Source organism: Protopterus annectens, chromosome 13.part0 (assembly GCF_019279795.1).
Source record: "Protopterus annectens isolate FY-2018-M chromosome 13.part0, PAN1.0, whole genome shotgun sequence".
NCBI lineage: Eukaryota > Metazoa > Chordata > Ceratodontiformes > Protopteridae > Protopterus > Protopterus annectens.
The window spans coordinates 179815452-179835878 of record NC_056747.1 but is presented as its reverse complement, the minus strand read 5'-3'; the positions used below and the strand labels follow the sequence as shown (position 1 = coordinate 179835878).

General features: G+C 41.0%; 1 protein-coding gene across 2 annotated transcripts in view; it reads right to left on the bottom strand.

The window, feature by feature from the left end:
- The window catches only part of MAST3 (microtubule associated serine/threonine kinase 3), a 1680970-nt gene that overhangs the window by 1366304 nt on the left and 294239 nt on the right, over window positions 1-20427 (bottom strand). For both annotated transcript variants that reach the window (XM_044090757.1, XM_044090758.1), the window contains exon 2: window positions 15086-15174. In XM_044090757.1, the coding sequence (XP_043946692.1) occupies window positions 15086-15174 (89 nt within the window). The remainder of the gene's footprint in view (window positions 1-15085; window positions 15175-20427) is intronic.

The following is a 20427-nucleotide window of genomic DNA, read 5'->3' as shown; positions in this document are numbered from 1 at the left end:
ACAAACATTATGCTTCACATATATTGCTACATATCAGAAATGATTAAATTCCTGCCCCCTTTTCTTAAATAAGAAACATCTTTATTAAACCATCACTTACGGCATAAGCAACCATACATTTATCTAAATTAACACAAACCACACCGAAACAATCCTAGTTGCAAGCATTTTACATCACAAACCATACTGACACACTCCCAGTTGCAAACATCAGACATCACTTATAATCTACCCAATCATTTTCAGTCAAATGTTACATAGTCATCAAAAGGCTCACTGACGAAAGAATAGTTGAAGAGCTCTGCAAAATCATAGTCACATCCAGGCATATCTCCTAATGACTACGCCTGAACCCACCACCCATGAGGTACCTTCCACTGCATGGGAGATTAACCTCATGGTGACATTAGAAACAGATTGGAGGGTGGCCAGTTGCAAGAAGATTCTATTTTGATCCTTGGCGGATATGGACCCAGAAAGAGATATGGAAAGCTCTTTGGTCAAATCCTTTTGTAACCTTGTAAAATGTGCCAGATTATTCAGGGACCTGATGGCAAAGAACAGTGAAGCATACACACACTCTCTTATCAAATCTGTTCAAAGCCCTGGACTCTCTATTATGCAGATCAACAGAAAAATTCTGTTCCGCAAGTTCTTTCTTAGTGGCTGCTGCCACAATCATGGCATCAACTGGGACTCCTTTGCCCCAGTGCATTCAGTCCTTAGGGGAAGGCAGAATTTTGTCAGGCCTTTTAGGGATTGCTCTATGGTATCTGGCTCCTTTCATGACTGGCGAGAAACAAGTTCTACAACTTCATCAGCTGAGGGGGGTCACCCAAGAAGTTGATGGGCCAAATTCGAAAGCCTCCAGAAACAGTGATTCCTCCTGGAAGGAGCTCTAGGATATCTCAAAAGGAGACATCTTCAGCTGGAGATCTGGGGGACCCCACTCCTGTTCATCAAAATCAGTATCCTCCATGAGAGATTCCAGAGGGGGTTCTAGGGGTCTCTTCTTACGTGTTCTCTTCCAAGGGACTTCCCCAGTGGGGCATTCTGGGGAAGTATCATAAGATATGAAGATGTCCTGTGGGACTGACTGGAGACTAGACGGGGTTGGCTGTCCCAGTGGAATGGATGGACGAGGTTCAGAGCAGAAAATCAGAGGAGGCAAAGTCATCTGATCTGGGGGGGGGGGGGGTAGAGATTTTCCTTCTCTAGACAAACAGAAAGTCCTCACCACAACCTCAAAGGTAGAATGCCTAGGGGAAACAAGTTGACGACAAAGGAGCCAGCAGTTCCCAAACGGTCAGCTCATGAAACTGCACCAGCACTACATCAGAGTAGAAAGTAGGACCCAAGCTGTCCAACACTGAAGCCCCGAGGGGAAAAGACAGCTCCGAAAGCTTCAGAGTCAACCTCAACCTCCCCCAGACCTGGCACCGACACTTTGGCTCTGAGAATCCTCTGGCTCTGAAATGCTAGGTGCTGGGTGACTCAAAGAAGTCACTGGAGTCAAAAAACAGACAGTCTTCATATCTGAGGAGGACACCCCAGAGTTTTCAGATCGGAGGGCTCCAAAACAGTTTGTTGGATCAGAGAAGGAGATACCAAATGGGAAGTGGACAAAGGTTGGCTCACTGATCTAGTGGGAATCAGAACCAGGAGTATCCCCATCTGGATATGCACTCTGAGAATTTTCCTCATCATCCTATCCACATGAGCTTTGGATATGTTTCTTGAAGACTTAAAAGAAGATATGGAAGATGGAAATCTGGAATATCTATGAGGGATTCCCTCCAAGAAAGGTGAAGGGAGCCATGAAGAAACCGGATCTGGTAGAAGCGGAGGAGTGTGAACCTGTGGCAATCTACATTTAGAACCAGTCAGAATCGAAGTAGTCGCATCCAACTTTTTGTGCATTTTAAGAGGTGGCTCTGATGAAGGAGCTGACAAGGAAGAATAGTCCGGGGACCTTTTGTGTGACTCCGTTTCCTTAGTCACTGACTCTGGTTTCCCCTTGTATGATTTTCAGGATGGGATTTGAGCCACAACTATTGAAGCAGAAGAGGAAGAAGGCCCCACAACACTAATTTATTTACAAGGTCAGTCAGAGCTCTGGAGTTAAAACCAGAGCAGACAGAACAATCCACATCTAAGTGAGCAGGAACTAACTAATAAAAGCATTCCCTGTGGGCATCCAAGTTGGGAAGCTTATGCCCACAGGTTATGCACCTTTTAAAACCAGTTGGCTAGTTGGCCATCATTATAAAAAAAAGGAAAAACTGTGTAAAACTATGGCACAGAAACTTTTTTTTGACAAGGAATAAAAGGCAAAGGAAAGAAAGGGAGAAGAACTACCAACAATGGTAGAAAGGGTACTCTAACAAGTAAAGTTAAAAAGGGGGGGGGGGGGAGTACTAACAATGGTACTTTAAAGAGGTACCAAGACATTGGTAACTAAAAAGGGTACAAAAAACATTAGGTTGACGGGCGTTACGGGTAAATAAGAAGCTCAAGAGTTTTCATATCCAATGATCTAGTAGAAACAGCCAAGTCAGATGAGAGTCTCAGATCCGCATCCATAAGTTGAGGAATGAATGAAAATAACATCAGATCACCTATTAACATTTACCAGTTAAAAATGCACATAAAATTCCATACAAGCCCAGCAGATGTCCCACCCTTCTCTAATTTCCAGAATACACGATTCACAGAGATCTACGATCTGAGACCTAAAACTTCCTAGAAGTTTTCAAATCAAATAACCATTTTGGTGACTCTATACTCTGTTCATGTAGCACAGCCCTGGAATTTCATTCTACCAGACCTTAGACATGAAAGTAAATATAAAACATTTCTGTGCAATCTAAAAACCTACTTAGCTTCCACTTGGACCTGTCCTTTTACCTTAATTTCATCTTCATCCATCCTATCCTCAAACCTCTAGCCATCCTAGCTTATCCCTCCCTCCCTCTACCTCCTTTAACCAACTACATTCTTACTTATTACCACAAATGCTGATGTACTTATTTGTAGCCTTCACTACTCATGGTTTTTACTTGCGTACATATGCAGTTTGTTCTTGTTTGTATCTCTATTGACCTCCAGGGCCAAACCTATTTATTTTCAAGATGCTCCTCTTAAGCATAAGAAGCACAAACATTAGGTCCATGACCAAAGAAACCTGGACTAGAAATGTCTTCTGGTGATACTGCAGCTGATGTTGTTAAACAGATTTTTCAGTTGCTATTTTGACAGGCTATTAAATTTGTAAGGATTGAAAGCTTAATTTCCTTATCTGTCACAGAATTCATTTCATAAGATTATGGGCTCAAAACTTTTGTCAGCACGTACCTTTAAGTCTAGTTCAATTCTCAACCTAAACTGCATTGCAGAAAGTTAGAGAGGGCTTTTTATTAGAGTGTAGCAGAGTCTCTGGCATCTTCCTCCCTCTGGCTTCAAGGTGGATAGAGTTGTCACAACAGATCAGTTTCTTTCAATGAGATCCTCCTGGTTTTCCTCATCTCAGTGCTAGCCCCGTAGAGGTAACAGTCTATCCAACAGGCACTGACGTAAATGCCAACAGACTGGTCAACACTGGCTGAAGTTTTCATGGTTACTCTGTACATTAACATCATTGTTCGTGTCAAACGTCATGTTGTCAATGTCAGTGGGTTCTTTAGCATTAGGGACATTTCTTTGAGAATGGGCACCAACCTCAACAGGGCTAATGTTTGGGACAAAGGCCCTTAAGAGCAAGTCTGGAGTTGACAGGTTTGTGGGTCCCAATGCCAAGTTAGTTGGTGTTGATGCAGCAGTTGCTGGGCTTCAATCTCAACCTAGTAGGGGGAAGGGGGTAGGGGGATTGATCTTGGTTTCACGTGCAGTGTTCACTTCAGCATCAACACTGTTAATGGAGACTGTTCTGGATAAAATTCCCCCAGTGCCTGTCCTCCATTCAATGTTGAACCCTATCACAGATACTCCATCAGGATTTATAGGTGTCCACTTTTTCATCCAGCAGGATAAAGGAATGGAAGAATCTTCTGTAGGGTCATTCTGAAATATAATAAAATGTTCACCACTGTAAACTGTAACCACAGAAATTGAGGAGAAATAAAAACAAGACTGTAACAAACTTCCAAAGTAGTTTTAATGACAAAACAATACTAAACGCTTTCGCCCGTACATACACTTGGGGTTCATCAGAGTAAAAAAACATTAAATAATGTAGGCTTTAAATAGTAAAAAGACAAACATGTGACTTTGTGGTTGTTGTCATTTAAAGACAAAACTTAATTATGATAAAATGCATCGTAATTTAGCTCTAACATTACAATATTACATCTGTCCCGACCACATTCTAAAACATATTAAAAATGAAGTTAAACACTTTTATAAACATATTACAGCCACATTAAAACAAACTGTTACTTAGGTTAGAATAACAATTTATATATCAAAAACATACAAAATTCATTTAATCTGCGATTTAAGCTTTAAGATATTAATAATGGAACATGCCTCATTAATACCTGGATTTTGCATGGCATTTAATTTCAATTGCCATTCCAATTTTTTACATTCCAAAATGTTTTTAACATCAACCCCACGATTGCTCAAATACACTCTGTTAATAATAAAAAAATATAAACTTTTTAAAGCTGATACATAATGTGGTGTGTGCATAGAAATCATTACTAACTTTACAGTTCTTAATGTCCCTTACATGTTCAGCCATACGTTCTTTAAGCTTCCTTGTAGTCTTACCTACACAAAATGCCAAACATGAAATACAGGAAGCCGCATATACCATCATTTCTGTGTTGCCCAGGTAGGTGTAACTGCAACATAGAAATGGTGGTATATGTGGCTTCCTGGAATGACCTACATTATTTAATGTTTTTTTACTCTGATGAAGCACAAGTGTATGTGCGGGCGAAAGTGCTTATTACTGCTTTGTCATTAAAACTACTTTGGAAGTTCGTTACAGTCTCATTTTTATTTCTCCTCAGTTTCCGTGGTTACAGTTTACAGTAGTGAACATTTTATTTATTTATTATTTATTTATTTATTTACATTTATTGACCGGGAGTGTCTGGACTGGACGTAGGTCCATTTTCAGTGAAGGCCCAGGGAGAAAAGCTCCACAGTTAAAATATACAGACAGTAGTTACATTAGATTTACATAGTGATTAACAATTTGATTAAAATAGCAATTAATTTGTTTTACTTGTGTCTTTTACCAATTCATTGGTGGAGAGTGGTTCCTCATTCTGAAATATCTGGACCAATTCTTCTCTTTTAAATCATTTTTATGCCAGTCACCTCTTAGGACTGGTAAGAAGCATATATGCAAAAGGAAACATGTAGACCCTCTGTCAAAGTCACCCAATACAGACTACTGAGGGTGAAGATTCCTCACAATGACCCAATCAAATTACAAGAAGTTCTGGGGAAGGAGGAGTAAGACCCAAAGACCTCAATATCTTCTCCACAACTTTCTTTCTGAGAGGTTCCCTCTCATAGACAAGGTGGTAGAAATGGATAAAAAAGAGCTGCATGGGGAAACTCTGCTGCTGTGATAACTTTGCAAAAAAAAAAAAAAAACTGGACAAGATCATCTTCCACCCTCCTATAAAGTCAACACGTCAGCCAGGGTCTCCTGGACAGGATTACATTGTGGCTGTGGCTGCACTTAACACCTGCTAAAGATCATAGACAGATTTGGGCACTGTGCATGCACCCCCCCCCCTGCCCCCAGGGTGACAGGCAGCTTAAAATCTGATTCTAATCAGAGATGGCTGTGTTGTGTTGTCACCTAAATAGGTACTGACATTGCTCTGTGCTGCCATACCTGGCTGTGCCTAACTAATTTCAGAGAGGACACCATGGTGCCCTTTATAACCATCTCCTCTGATGGGTATGTTGTTTTGAGATCAAAGTAAAAGCTCACCTGGAGAATCTGGAAGGGGAGGGAAGACCCTATCTGCTCCTTGTGCAAGATTTCAGACTCCACAGTGCACCTTTTCTTTGAAGCAATGGATCCTTCATCAGCTATGGTTTAGGCATGACCAACAGCATCAAAATAACCAGAGGTCTGGAGAAAGCCAAAGTGGTAACATTCAGAATGACTGCTAGCCTGCAGGCAGGGACTCCCTGAAAAGGGTTCTATGGTCGCTCTGGGTTGCGGCCAGCCATTTCCAAATATGGATTCTGAATTACGCCACTTAATTTCACCTCAGCCACCAGACTGTTCACCAGATATATTACAGTGGACATAATGAACTAGAGTATGCAAGCAGTGAAGATGTTTCCTTACCTGGAAGACTGCATCCTAGCCACTCCATCATGGGACAGTTTGATGTCTGTTCAGTAGCCTGGCCTCAACCGCCTTCTGTCTTTAGAGATAACACTGAACACTGAAAACTTCGTGCTGGTGCTCTTTCAAATGTTGACTTCTATAAGATGCTTTCTTGTACTCTTGGTCTACAGGACTCATCTCCCAAAAACCAGGTTCCTTCAACATTTTTGCTAATTTTTCAGCCTCTGCAACAGGACCTTGGGATTGCTGATAAGACACTATTTACATAATTCTTCTCTCCAGACTATTCATTATTCTACAGTGGACCTTAAAAGTTCAGTGGTCATGAAGGTCATGATTTCCAATGACTGCATATCAAATCATATGTGACTGACTCACACTCTAAACTTATCTTGCAGCAGCTCACTGACAATCCCTACCCAGTAAAGGCAATCACACACAATGGATATCTCAGGCCCAGGATCAGGGGGCATGTCAAGGACAGATTCTCCAAGGTGTATGATCGCAGTCTGACATCAGTGTTCTGGAGATGAGGGCAGTCCTCTTCACTCTTCAAGGCCTTTCAAGACTCCCTTCCCCAAGGTGCTGTAGTCAACCACACTTACAACACAGCAGTGATTTTATATATAAATGTGCTAGGGATGGACTTACCAATGTCCCTTTGTTGAAAAGCAAAGATGGTATGGAAATGGACTGTGCCAAGACTGCTTTCAGATTGCCAATCATATGCCTGGGATAGTCAGCTCTGCCTTAAGCACATTTAATCGCTGCTTAGAGATATGTAAAGTGTGTTTTTAAGCCTGTCAACTGTTCTGTCTCTAATGGAAAAGTACAGTTTTGTACCTACCATAAATGTAGATGTTCGAAGATCCATATTGCTGCAGTCCTTACTTATGGGTAGTCCGCTGTCCTCGGTCGGCCCGAATACCAAAGTATTAGGCTGACGTCGGTCATGGGCGCCTAGATCTGACATCAGAGCGTCAGGGTATAAAGGCGCATGACCGACGTCATATCCTCAGTCTTTTCTTGCCCCAGATGTCAGAAGGCCAAACCAGAAAGGCCACAGCCAAAAACAGAATACCTCCCAAAAACATGCCCAACAACAACCATCACCTAAAGCATAGCACCAAGTCTAACTACAGTGGGGAAGGAGGGAGGGTAAACTGGACTGCAGCAATGTGGATCTTCGAACATCTACATTTATGGTAGGTACAAAACTGTACTATGTTCTTCATCTCACATTGCTGCAGTCCTTACTTATGGGTAGAATCCCAAAGCAACAGGAAAGGGGGGATGGTAAAAATCATAAAGCATTAGGGGCCGCTAAAATGCCCTGTAAAATTGCAGTGGCAAATCCAGCCCTAGACTTAGAATAAGAGGAAGGTGGTAATGTTTAGAAAAGGTATGCACTGAACTCCAAGTAGCTGCCTCCAAAATGTCTTTTGTAGCTACCCCCCTTAGAAAGGCCGTAGAAGTAGCAGTAGCCCTAGTGGAATGAGGCCTGATTCCAGCAGGAATCTCCTTACCATGATGGGAATAACAGAAAGAAATACAAAACCCAATCCATTTAGAAATAGTTTGTTTTGAAACAGGTTTACCCTGTGAACCCAAAGCAAAAGAAACAAACAATTGCTGAGACTGTCTGAACTCCTTGGTTCTGCTCAAATAATAACGCAACTGCCTGTGAATATCCAAAGTATGCAAAATTTTCTCTCTTTATTTTGGGGGTTTGCATAAAAAGTAGGCAAATGAATAGTTTGATTTAAGGCCACACTAGAAACCACCTTAGGCATAAAGGAAGGATTAGTACGTAAAGATACCCTATCCTTATGAAAAATCAGGAAAGGCTCCACTGCCATGAGGGCCTGTAATTCAGAAACCCTTCTTGCAGAGGTAATGGCCAACAAAAAAGCAGTTTTCCATGACAAATACTTTAACTCGGCAGTAGCTGCAGGCTCAAAAGGTTGTAGAGTGAGTTTTTCCAACACAAAATTGAGATCCCAAGCAGGAGTAGGAGCTCTCGTGGGGTCTTATATTCTTTGCCCCTCTAAGAAATTGCTTAAACCAAGGATGAGAGAATAAAGGAGGGTCACAATCATAGTGAGCAGAAATGGCTGCAGCATGGACCTTTATTGAGGAGAAAGACAAACCCTTGTCCAATAACTCAGTAAGATATTGAAGAGCAACACTTAAATCAGGTTTGGAGACATCAAAGTCCTTTCCTTTGCTCCAAATAAAAAATCTCCTCCATTTATCAGCGTAAACTTTCCTGGTACTAGGCCTCCTGGCCTCCAAAATAACATTCAAAACTTGTTGTGGAAGCTGAGACCCTTCAGAGTCTAAAACAGAATATGCCAGGCTGTTAGATGTAGAGACTGAATCTTGACATTGAGGAAGTGACTGTCCTCTTGTGACAAAAGGTGCGGGATCAAAGGCAGAGGCCATGGAGGTTCTCGTACTAAGCTCCGCAGTAGTGGGTACCAGTGTTGTCGAGGCCAATCTGGTGCTATCAAAATCATGGTTGGCTTGTCTTGTCTGGCCTTCAAGAGTACCTTGGGAAGAAGAGGCAGAGGCGGAAAGGCATATACATGCAGATTGTTCCAACTGAATGATAGAGCGTCCACCTTCCAAGCTGTGTGATGAAACATTTTTGTGCAAAACTTTGGCAATTGGTGATTTAGTGGAGAAGCGAACAGATCTATGTCTGGAGTTCCCCATAACACTGTCAACTGTTGAAATACATGAGGATCCAATTTCCACTAGTGAGGATCCACTATTTGTCTGCTCAATACATCTGCTAAGGAGTTCTGTGCTCCTGGTAGAAACCTTGCCTGAAGATTGAGGTGTAGATTGAGAGCAGTTTCCCACAGAATCATCGCTTGCCTGCAAAGAGGGTAAGAATGGGTTCCCCTGCTTGTTGATGTACCACATGACAGTAGTGTTGTCTGTTTGAATCAACACCTGCCCTGGGTGAAGTAAATCTTTGAAAGCCATCAATGCAAACTGGACTGCTAACATTTCCTTCAAGTTGATATGCAAATGTTGGAGTTTGACAGGCCACGTGTTTTGCACCCATTTTCCATTGAGGTGTGCTCCCAAGCCTTGTCCGAGGCATCTGTCGTTAGAATCTGACTCGCCTCTGGCCGGGTCACAGAGAGTCCCTTGTTTAGGTGACATTCCTGAGCCCACCACAAAAACTCCTTCCGAATGCAAGGTATTATCTGAATGACAGTGTCTAGATCTTGGCAGTGCTGTGTCCATACATTTTGAGATACCATTGAAGCTTCCTCATATGCAATTTGGCATTGGGAAGCACCAGAATACAAGATGCCATGAACCCCAAGGCTTGAAGGACTGTCCTTGCAGTCAGCCTGGACCGTAGAGACATTTGATGGAAATAAAGAGAAAGGCTTCTTTGTTTGTCCGGGGTCAAAAAGCCATCTGGGAAGCTGTATTCAGTCTCACACCCAGAAAGCACATGTCCTGAGAGGGTACTAGACTGGACTTTGTTTCGTTCACAGAATACCCTAGGCATCTTAACACTGCCATCACATACTGTAGATGATGAAGAAGTTCGTCCTTTTCTTGTGCAATAATCAGGCAATCGTCCAAATAAGGATAAATCTGTATTCCTCTTAGTCTGAAAAAGCTATCACTGGAGCCAGAACCTTTGTGAACACTCTGGGCGCAGTAGATAAGCCAAAGGGCAATGCAGAGAACTGATAATGTAAATTTCCAGCCCGAAACGCAGGTACCTCCTGCAACTGGGCCTGATAGGAACATGAAGGTAAGCCTCTTTGAGATCCAGAGTAACCATCCAGTGATCCTTTCCCAACAGAGGTAAAAGTTGTTGTAAAGTCAGCATCTTGAACTTTGGAATGTCCAGGTAAGTGTTGAGGATAGATAAATCCAAAATTGGTCTCCACGTGTTCCCTTTCTTTGGAACTAGAAACAGGCGGGAATAAAATCCTAGGCCGACTTCTGACAGAGGAACTGGCTGTATAGCTCCTATTTGAAGAAGTAAAGAAATTTGTCTGCGAGCCTCTATCCTTTGCCGAGGAGGGACGTCTGGCATGCCTTTGAAAGGAGGCATGGTATGGAAATAGAACTTGTAACCTCGGTTTATAATGTCCAATACCCATTTGTCTTGGGTGACTAAATGCCAATTTTGCTTGAAAAGAGCCAACTTTCCTCCCAAAGGAGCTGCCAGGCAGGAAGAATCCGGCAGCTGAAAATGTAGGTCATTGGGCCTGTTTACGAAAGGACTGGCCCCTGCCCTCACCAGCAGATTGAGCAGGCGAACTCCATTGTCTCGGCCTGAAAGTACTCTGAGCTCTGCCCCTACCACGCCTAGATCTACCCCTAGACTGAGAATCAGAAGAAGGGTACGTCCACCCCTTAGTAGGCCAATTTCTACTAAACTTTGGAGGTTGTACCTGCAAAAAATTTTTCACGGTCTGCATAGACTTAGCCTTGTCTTCCATTTTCTTTAAGACTGACTCCACAGGAGGACCAAACAAAACTTCAGACTGTAAAGGGGCATCCAGAATTCTAGACTTAACATGCTCAGACAAATTCTGATCCTTAAGCCAGGCGTGCCTACGAATAACTGAACCAGTGGCAGCCACCCTAGAAGAAGCCTGTAAAGCATCAAAACCACATTGCAAAGAGTGCTTACCCACCTGTTCAGAAACATGCACTAAATCCTGCAATTCTTTACACTCTATGCCCTCTGCCAAGGCATCCACTTTAGACCTTAGCTGAGAAAGGAGGAAATTCTGATACTTCAACATATGAAACTGGCAGTTCAAAGCTCTCATTGCTAAAGTAGAAGAGGTATACACCTTCTTACCCCATCTATCCAAAGCTCTAGCTTCCTTATCCAGAGGAACCGGATTCTTAACAACAGAGGCTCTAACACCCTTAGGCCCCTGACTAATAGTTTCTGGGTCCGCCCTAGGACTCTTATACAGATATTTATGAGCCTCAGGCACCCTGTAATACCTGTCCGGTTTAACTGGGGCAGGAGGCACAGAATCTGGATTAAGGGAAGCTTCCAAAAAAACATCTGAAACAACATCCAAAACCGGAGGTATAGCTAAGGGTCTATGCTGTGGTAAAACAAGAACTCCCTAAGTCTCTTCCGTGAATCAGAGTAATCCTGTCCCTCCCACTGAAAATGCTCCCTCATGGAATGCAGAGTTTCTGAAAATGAAAAATCCTCTGGAGGAGAAGCAGAAGGAGTAGAATCCTCTGCATCAGAATCAGAATAAGGAGGGAAATCTTGAATGTCTTCAGCAGAAGACTCTGAATCATCTGAGGCCTGCTCCAAACTTTCCAACTCTGGCTCCATCCTGGGCCTTTTATCAGGAGGGGGCATAGAACCTCTAATTAAAGTAATCAAATCCTCTGCCATTTTAAGCATGTGCATTTTAGGCACAGACCCTGAAGAACCAGAACTGACACCAGAGGAAGGCAAGACAGACCTGCCCTTAGAAGGAGCCTTAGAAACAGTAGCAGAAGGCCTAACCACCTTAGGCATAGAAGGGAGAATAGTAACCTGCGAGGCTCCTTCAGCCTGCCCTGCCTCCTGAGAGGCCACATCCTGTAAAATCAAAGTTTCCCCCTGGGACTCAACAGAAACTTCAGCCGGATCCACCTGTTCAGCTGTAGCTTCTAAAGGTCCGGCGTCCGAAACGGACGAATCATCCTGCCTAGGCTTTAAAGATTTGTCTTTGCGCTTCTTAGTAGAAGCAGGCGTCGGAACATCCGACGGCATATTATAATTACACCTCTTGCCAAAGACTAACCTAGCGCAATCTAACCTCCGTTTTATAGTGCGCTTATTAAACCTAGCACAAGACCGACACCCGACTACGTCGTGTTCCGGTCCCAAACAAGGAATGCAAAGCGAGTGGTAATCCCTATGCGGTATCTGTTTCCCACAAGAAATACAATTATTCACTTTTTCTGACATCCGGTAAGTAACTGAGGCAAGAAAAAACAAAAATATTCCCCAACGGGGTACTTAGCCCAACCTGGTATCGGTCTGAAACTCCGAAAACGAAAACTTTCAGAACACCGAACGGCACTTGCAACGCTGCTTCTGCATCGGATCATGCGGCAAAAAAGACTGAGGATATGACGTCGGTCATGCGCCTTTATACCCTGACGCTCTGATGTCAGATCTAGGCGCCCATGACCGACGTCAGCCTAATACTTTGGTATTCGGGCCGACCGAGGACAGCGGACTACCCATAAGTAAGGACTGCAGCAATGTGAGATGAAGAACATCCTTGCTATGACCTGTTTGTAACCCTAAATAATACCAAGTGTAGCAAGTTCTACCTGAAACCTTCAATGGGATAATGTCCATGGGATCATCATCAATCTCCTTCTTCCCATTTTCTACATGGGATCAGGCTATTGTGTCACTTGTCGCCATCTTTCCCTATTCAGTGCCACTCTTCTACCTACTTCGACAGTCACACCTGACTGTCATAGGTCTTCCCTCATACAATCTCATCTACCTCTTTGTTGGATAACCTCATTTCCTCTTGCCTTCCTCATGCCCACCCTCCTCCTTACTATTATGTCATTCACTTGCAAGCCTAAACCTTTCAGCGTACCTACATTGAGTGTAGCAATTCTTAGTTTAATGTCCATGGGACAAAAATGAACCTGATGGTTTAAAAAAAAAAAAAAAAAAACTTTTCACCACCATTTCCCCTTCTGAAATTCATTCAAAAAGTCAAATGGTAAAAGACCAACATCATTCTCATCACAGCTAATGTCAAAGTCAATATGTCAAAAATGCAGACATTGACATGCCAGTATGCATGCACCAGAAACAGCCTTGGCTCATGAAAATAAAAAGACCCCCCCCCCAAAAAAAATAATTGCGGGGGGCAGGCCTCCCTGTACTCCAAAAGCCCTGCTAATTATATATACCATCTCTTAGATTGAAAAACATGGGGTAAGGGCATATTCTTCATCTCAGACGCCTGTTGACCAACTGCTTAATCGATCATAAACAGTGGCCTAAACAGCTGTCTACCAAACACACACCACCACCTGCAGGGAACCCATTGCAATATACACTCACACACCTAATTTATTTACTCTAATTAATTGATTCATTTATTTGGTCCGTTGAACTTTTCAGCTACAGCCCAGGCACACTGGCTGTTGTACAGAGCTCCAGTACATTCAAATAGTGACTATTTACCAACAGAAATAAAACAGCTAATACACTGACCTTCAACTGATCTGTCATAATCACTCCAAATGAAGTAAAACGTACATTATCAATAGGACATATACATACAAGATAAAATACTGATAAGCATGTAACAGACAATGCAGTGTGATAAAAAAGCAAAGAAATTCTGGTTGTCAAAAAAGCAAAGAAATTCTGGTTGTCGGAACTGTACAAAATGTAGTTTAGTAATTTAATCCAGGTGAGGAGGAAGACTGCGCGGGGGGTCATTTCTTCTAGAGAAGCCCTGTGTCCAAGGTCCTTAAGATATAGTTTGACACATCTCCTGCAATAAGTCTCATGTCTACTTCCTTTGACTAACTGCATAGTTTCTACAGTCCCAATGATTGACAGTAACTTTTCATACTTTGCAAAATTAGTACACTTACTTCTGCCTAGAGGATGAATAGCAGAAAGGCTCACAAGACTAAGTGAAAATGCTTTTCTACAGGAACTACTTCCAAAAGTTTGAATTTCTTCACAGCTCCATTTCTGGCAATGTTAGACTCTCTCTCTCTCTTTTTGTTACAAGGTTCATTATTTCCTACATAAACATGTGCCTCACTGCCATTTCTACTTTTCAGCAAGTCTCTATCCCCATGTCATTAAAATATTCTTAAAGACACATTTCTAATTAAAACTCCTTTCAATAAACCCTGCCCCTCTGTGGGATTTGTATTTTTTTGTGTTGAAATAACTTACTGTTCCTCCTTTGAATCAGCTTCAACCACAGAGATTGTTTTCTCTTGGAAAACACCATTTCTAGTGGTTATTACTTCAGCCAGAAATTTCAGAAATGCAAACCTTATTATGTTAACCCACTGCATCTAATTTTTAAAAGTCAGTTTCCTAACCATTATTTTTTTCCACTGAAATTGGGTATGTAGCGCAATTTAACAACCTTGTACCAAAATATTAATAGATAAATCTTGTGCAAACACAGATGTATGCATGCACATGTGCACACAGACACTGCACAAGATTAAGATAGCTAGTAATAGCTTGACAAAAAAAACAAAAAACAAAGAAAAGAAAACAAATGACACTGCCCGCTGCGTGCATACATCCTTTGAACATTATCTCAATGCAATGAAGTACAGTATAAAGCCAGAACATTAGCCACAGCAACAGATGCACAACACAAATTAACATTTTGTAGGTGTAAAATATTCAGCTCATGTCATATACTCCGGGATAAATTAAACATGTTTCCAAGAATAAAAACATAGTTGGTCAAATGATATTCAAGACTCAAAAATAATTTTCCAAGCAGGCAGCCACCACCCAAAACAGTCAACAAAACCAATTTTATGTTTTATACAGCAAATTACTAAAAACGATACTTAAAAATACTGATATTTTTCTATTAACAAACTCACTGTGCTACCAAACAAACCAGAACATTTCCAAACAAAACATCACAGTTTATGACTTCAGTCAGCTCTATAAGAAAATACCATTTAAACGTTTACATGTGATGCTGTCACTAACTCAATTCTTACCTGTGGGCACAGAAAGGGGTGACAGAGGTCGCGAAAGGGTTGGAGATGGAGTCCCAAGCACCAAGCTTTTCCTGTTACTACTGCGACAGCTGAAAAAAAAAAGAAACGAAAAACAAGATTTGAAAACTACCACACTGTACCAAACATCACAACTTGTCTATCTTTTTAAACTAAACAAGGTAAGAATACAGAGTTTGATGAGGGATATCACCTATTAATTATCAGAAAAACAGACGGGTAATATCACGTACCCTGAGACTATCTTAATGTTGACTTACCCCAGAAAGTCTATCAGTTTTACCTAAGTGTTATTAGTTTTGTCTTTGCTTCACCCAATTGGAATTCTGCTGCAGTGTTATTCTACAACTTAAAATCCAGAAAGAATAAAATTCATTGCAAAAGGTCCAGGTTTCTAGTCTTCGCTTATGGACAGAAAATACACATTATGGATAAACTTACATGTTGCAGACATATGGAAAGATTTACCACAATCATCCAAACTAATCTGTTCCTAAAGTATATTTAATATTTTGCTTCCCTCTAATCCCCTTTACACCAGTTTGCAGTCATCTTAAATGCTTCAAAAAATTCTGCCTTCATCGCTCGTCCTTAGATTCAAAGGCAAGCATTACGCTAGCTGCCCTTGTGGGCCATTTTAAGCTTATCCAATTTTCCTTTTTGTACCTGAAATAACCTATCATACTTGGTTATAAATTTGTATGATCCCAGTAATTCTATTTAGAGGTAATATGTATTTATCAGCCATGGGATGGGTAAAGTTCTAGATAATCTGGGGGGAACCCGTGCATAGGATGAAGCATTATTAACAAAAACACCACGATAAGGACTAAAAAACCAGAAACTCTGGCTGAGCAGCAAAACCAACCGCTTCATAGAACTTTTAAAAATGGTCATACACTGAAACTTAATATCCTTTAATTCCAAAAACGGACAGCCACAATAAATCCACAGCACCACAGTAAAAGTACAACGAAATTAATGTTAAGCGCTTTCTCCCGGCTTTAATACCAGGCTTCCTCAGAACATTTCATTTCCACACTACAATGGATTTAAGTATCCAATTAATAAAGTCACATGTTCCAATTCAGTGACGAAAAATTCGTCATACCCCACAAACGTAAATATGAATTGTGACACGCTGTTTATCACTTTCTGGTAAACACCAAATTAAATAACAAATAATGCTTAACAGTATATTAATCTCTATGTTAATTTACTTAAATTAAAACAAAGTTATAAAATATTTAAGACCAAATATTTAAATATTAATTCAGTTGAAAATAATAAATTGTATCAATGTTTAAATACATAAATAGTTAAATAAATCAATACGTTAAAACAATACATAAACTGAATACACGAGACCTGGACTACACAAAAACATTTTTACTAAAATAATATGTATATTCTTTACTTAAAATTGTATGTTATGTTTACATCCTACACTATCAGTTAATTGAATGTGTACATAAGACAATTTGTATGTATATATAAATTACGAGATAATAAATAAAATGTTGTTTCATGTAATATAATAGACAGTTCTTTAAAATAGAACTTTTAGTGAAACTTTTTTATTGAGAGTAAAATGAACCTAAAAAATGTTAACTCAACGTCTATAAAACTTTAAAAATGTAAAAATATATACAAAAATGTGAACTCTATTACAAGAAAAAAAGTTTCACTAAAAGTTTTGCTGCTCAGCCGGAGTTTCTGGTTATGAAGCATTAGGAGTTACCTCTGTCCATTAGTAGAGCAAGGGGGCAGTCCTGGGGTAAATTTTCTGTTTCCCATCCATAGATCTAAGTTGCGCTTGAAAATGGACAGGGATGAACTTTGTTTTATGTGGACGGGGTGTCTGTTCCTCAGCAGCAGTATCCTCTTGTGAGATGTACCTATCCCTCCAAACCATTCTGTTAATGTCGTAGAAGAGGTTTAGTTCCCTACATCAAGTATTTCTGATGTCCTTTGACTTGCTGATATGCATTAAATCCATCAATAATAGGCTACAGGATGCCTTGTATGGCAGACACAGGTCACCTCTTAGCAGTCTGTAGGACTGCCAGTGTAGTGATACAGCCTTCAGTCGGTCCATGTAGAACATGCTGTTTAGGCCTTGTATCCTTTTAGTAAGGTATCTCTATGGGTGTTCCAGTTATTGCATTATATTCAATGACTGGCCTAATCTTCCATGGGTCCACAACTCTCTATGTGAAGGCTGTTAGCAGAGTCAAGGAGTAAATGGTTGCCACAATCTCCTGCTTGTGCCACCTCCTCATACTGCCCACCGTCTTCAGGATGACCCCTTCAAACCATATACCAAGTGCCATCTAGTGCACACTTGTCACATCTCTTCTTCTGGTCTTTAGAAGAAACAGCTCCAGCTCCCTTACTCATTAGCTATATCCTCCCACCCCCCACACACACTTCAATCAGCTTTCTTCTGGACTCCTTCCAGAAGCCTGGCATCCCTCTATTTGTATGTCTTCCTGGACATCAAACAGTACTGAAGACATGGCACACAAAGCACCTAGCAGAATAGCATATTCACCACTTTGCTTCTGGGGTCCATCACCCAGATAATACAACTCAAACTCCATTTGCTGCGGTCATTCCTCTCTCATGTTGCCCCTGGTCATCAACACCCCCAGAATATTTTCCTGCTATGCTGCCATTGATTCTACTCCCTCAGCTGACACTAGATTTAAGAGCTCATGTGATCAAGAGGTATTTTGCATTTGTCTGCAAAAAAACTCATATTCACCTGTTTGCCCGTTTGGTCGCATCTTCCACCGCTCTATTTATCTTTGTGTTGAGCTGCCAGTGGAGAGGTTAATACTGGCCCTAATTCCCCCAAAATATGTCTCAAACTCAACGAAAACTACTGGACCCAGGGATTAACCAGTGATATGCTATTATTTGCTTTACTCTTACCATCTCCCAGTCTTTAGGCAATTCTACAATGGCTATTGATCTGCTGAAGATCTCCACCCATGGATCTGCCAGCACACTGACCAAATTCCTGAGAGCTCAAGAAGCCAGATCATCTGGTCCCACTTCTTACTCTCCCCTTAAGCAAAGACCCCTATCCCATCATTTTCTCCAGTAACATGGTGTTCCCTTGGTGTAAGTCAAAGGTTCCTGCTTTTTACTCCCTTTACAAACTTTGCTTTCTCACTAAATGCTATTACTTTATTACTGCATGCAGACTTGTGACTTCTCTCAGCATTTCAATAATTACAATCTCACCATTACATAGACTTAAAATGGAAACGAAGCAAAATTGAACCAATAAAACCACTGAAGCAAGGAAACACTCCAGTAGCAACCACTTCCACAAGTTTATTGAGCACTTTCGTCAGCAGTTCATCTCATGACTTCATCAGAATAACACTTGAATTGTAAAACACTCCATTAAATAAATGACATAACCTATCGTGTTACAAACTATAAAATTCATAGGCTGATGCCCTTATCAATCATATTCCTAACTAGACACAATTCTAGTGTTAGGAATATGATTGACAAGGGCATCAGCCTATGAATTTTACAGTGTGTAACATGTGAATAGTTATGTCATTTATTTAATAAACTTGTGGAAGTGGTTGCTACTTGAGGGTTTCCTTGCTTCAGTGGTTTTATAGATTTAAAATGAACTATTCAAAGCGGCTGACAGACGTTTAAATACATCATTCACCTCTGCAGTAAAGTCACCTACAGTGAGTTAGAGAAAGTGCACAAAAACAAAAGTTATCTACTTAACCACAATGCTAGAGTTTCAGGATCCACTTAATCCTCTTCAGCACTAGGACTGTAGTTCATTGATGCCTTTGAGAGTTTCACAGGCTTTAAAACTCCTCCTCAACTCCTACAATGCACTGCACCTCGTTCTCCACATCAAATGTTTTCTTAAAAAAGGTAGACCTAAAGAAATTCAAAGATACCTCTAAAGTCTTACTCTAGGTCTCAAAAAAGGACAATTTGGTGTTGTGGAACATTCTGACAGTTTCAGTTTTTTTTTGAGGACATAAAATAAATGAAGATAAAACACAAGCTATGCACCCACATGTGCATTGGTTCAGCAATGCTGGTATTTACAGGAACATGACAAGATTAAGTATATGGCAGCTAGGGTCTATATTAGAACATTGATGTTTCAGAACATCGAATGTTCTAATATCGAACCCTATTCAGCGAACGCTGAAAATAGCGAAGCTGTAGAAAACCAATTTTTTCCCCAGGGAAAGAATTTGGTTGTCCGTTTCTGTCATTTCGCTATTTTCAACGCTGTGGTGGAATGTTACGGGTCGGGTTTAGGTAAGTGTGCGATTGTGTGGATGTGAGGGTTAGGCGGGTTTGGTGAGTTGGGGTTAGTGCGAGGGTCAAGTGTGCGATTGTGTGGATGTGAGGGTTAGGGCGGGGTAGGTGAGTTAGGGTTAGGGCGCGGGTGAGGTGAGTGTGCGATAGTGACGGAACATAGGGTTAAGGTTTGGGTTAAGGTAAGTGGATAGTTAGTGGTGTATGTACAGTTTAGTGTAGGGTTAGATGTAAGATTTTAGGTGCATGTGTGTGGATTGCTGTTTGTTTGGTGTGCTTGTGTTGTGTGTGTGTGTTTCAGAACAGCAACTTTTTTCCCTAGGAAAAAATTCGCTGTTCTGAATGTTCGATGTTGCCAGCGTTCGCTGAATTGGGTTTGATATTAGAACATTCGAAGTTCTGACACTTCGATGTTCTAATATAGACCCTGGCAGCTAAGGATGGGTGGGATGAGATAATAATATATAAAGTGAGAAGCTGGAAGCTCTTGATAGAGAAAATTAAGATAGAAGCACTGAAAATATTTCTAATTTCTTTAGATTAAAAAATATATGTTTGACCTGTGTATTAATCTACCAGAGAAGTCTTTGACCATAACCAATAAAGTTGAAAGAATTTATTTAAAAGAGGAAGAAGGCAAGAGTTAAGTGATATAAACTGAACACCATACACAACATGGTTGTTTAGGATCAGGGCCGGCCTTAGCTGAAATGGCACCCTAGGCAAAGTAGTGGTCTGGTGCAATTTAAGCCCCACCCACACCTACTCATGAAACACGCCTGTTTGAGCCACACCCACAGGTAGGTCACTCCCCATGAAAGCCACTCCAGTGCATGAAAATCAGTAAAACACTGTCATACTACAGGAAGAAAATATACCTTGTAATGTAGTTAAACTATCATACTATTTTTCCATTAGCAAGCATTTTCTGACAGATATGAAATCTTTGAAATTCAGACAGTAGCTGATGACCATAGAACATTTTGACAGATTATATCTGACAG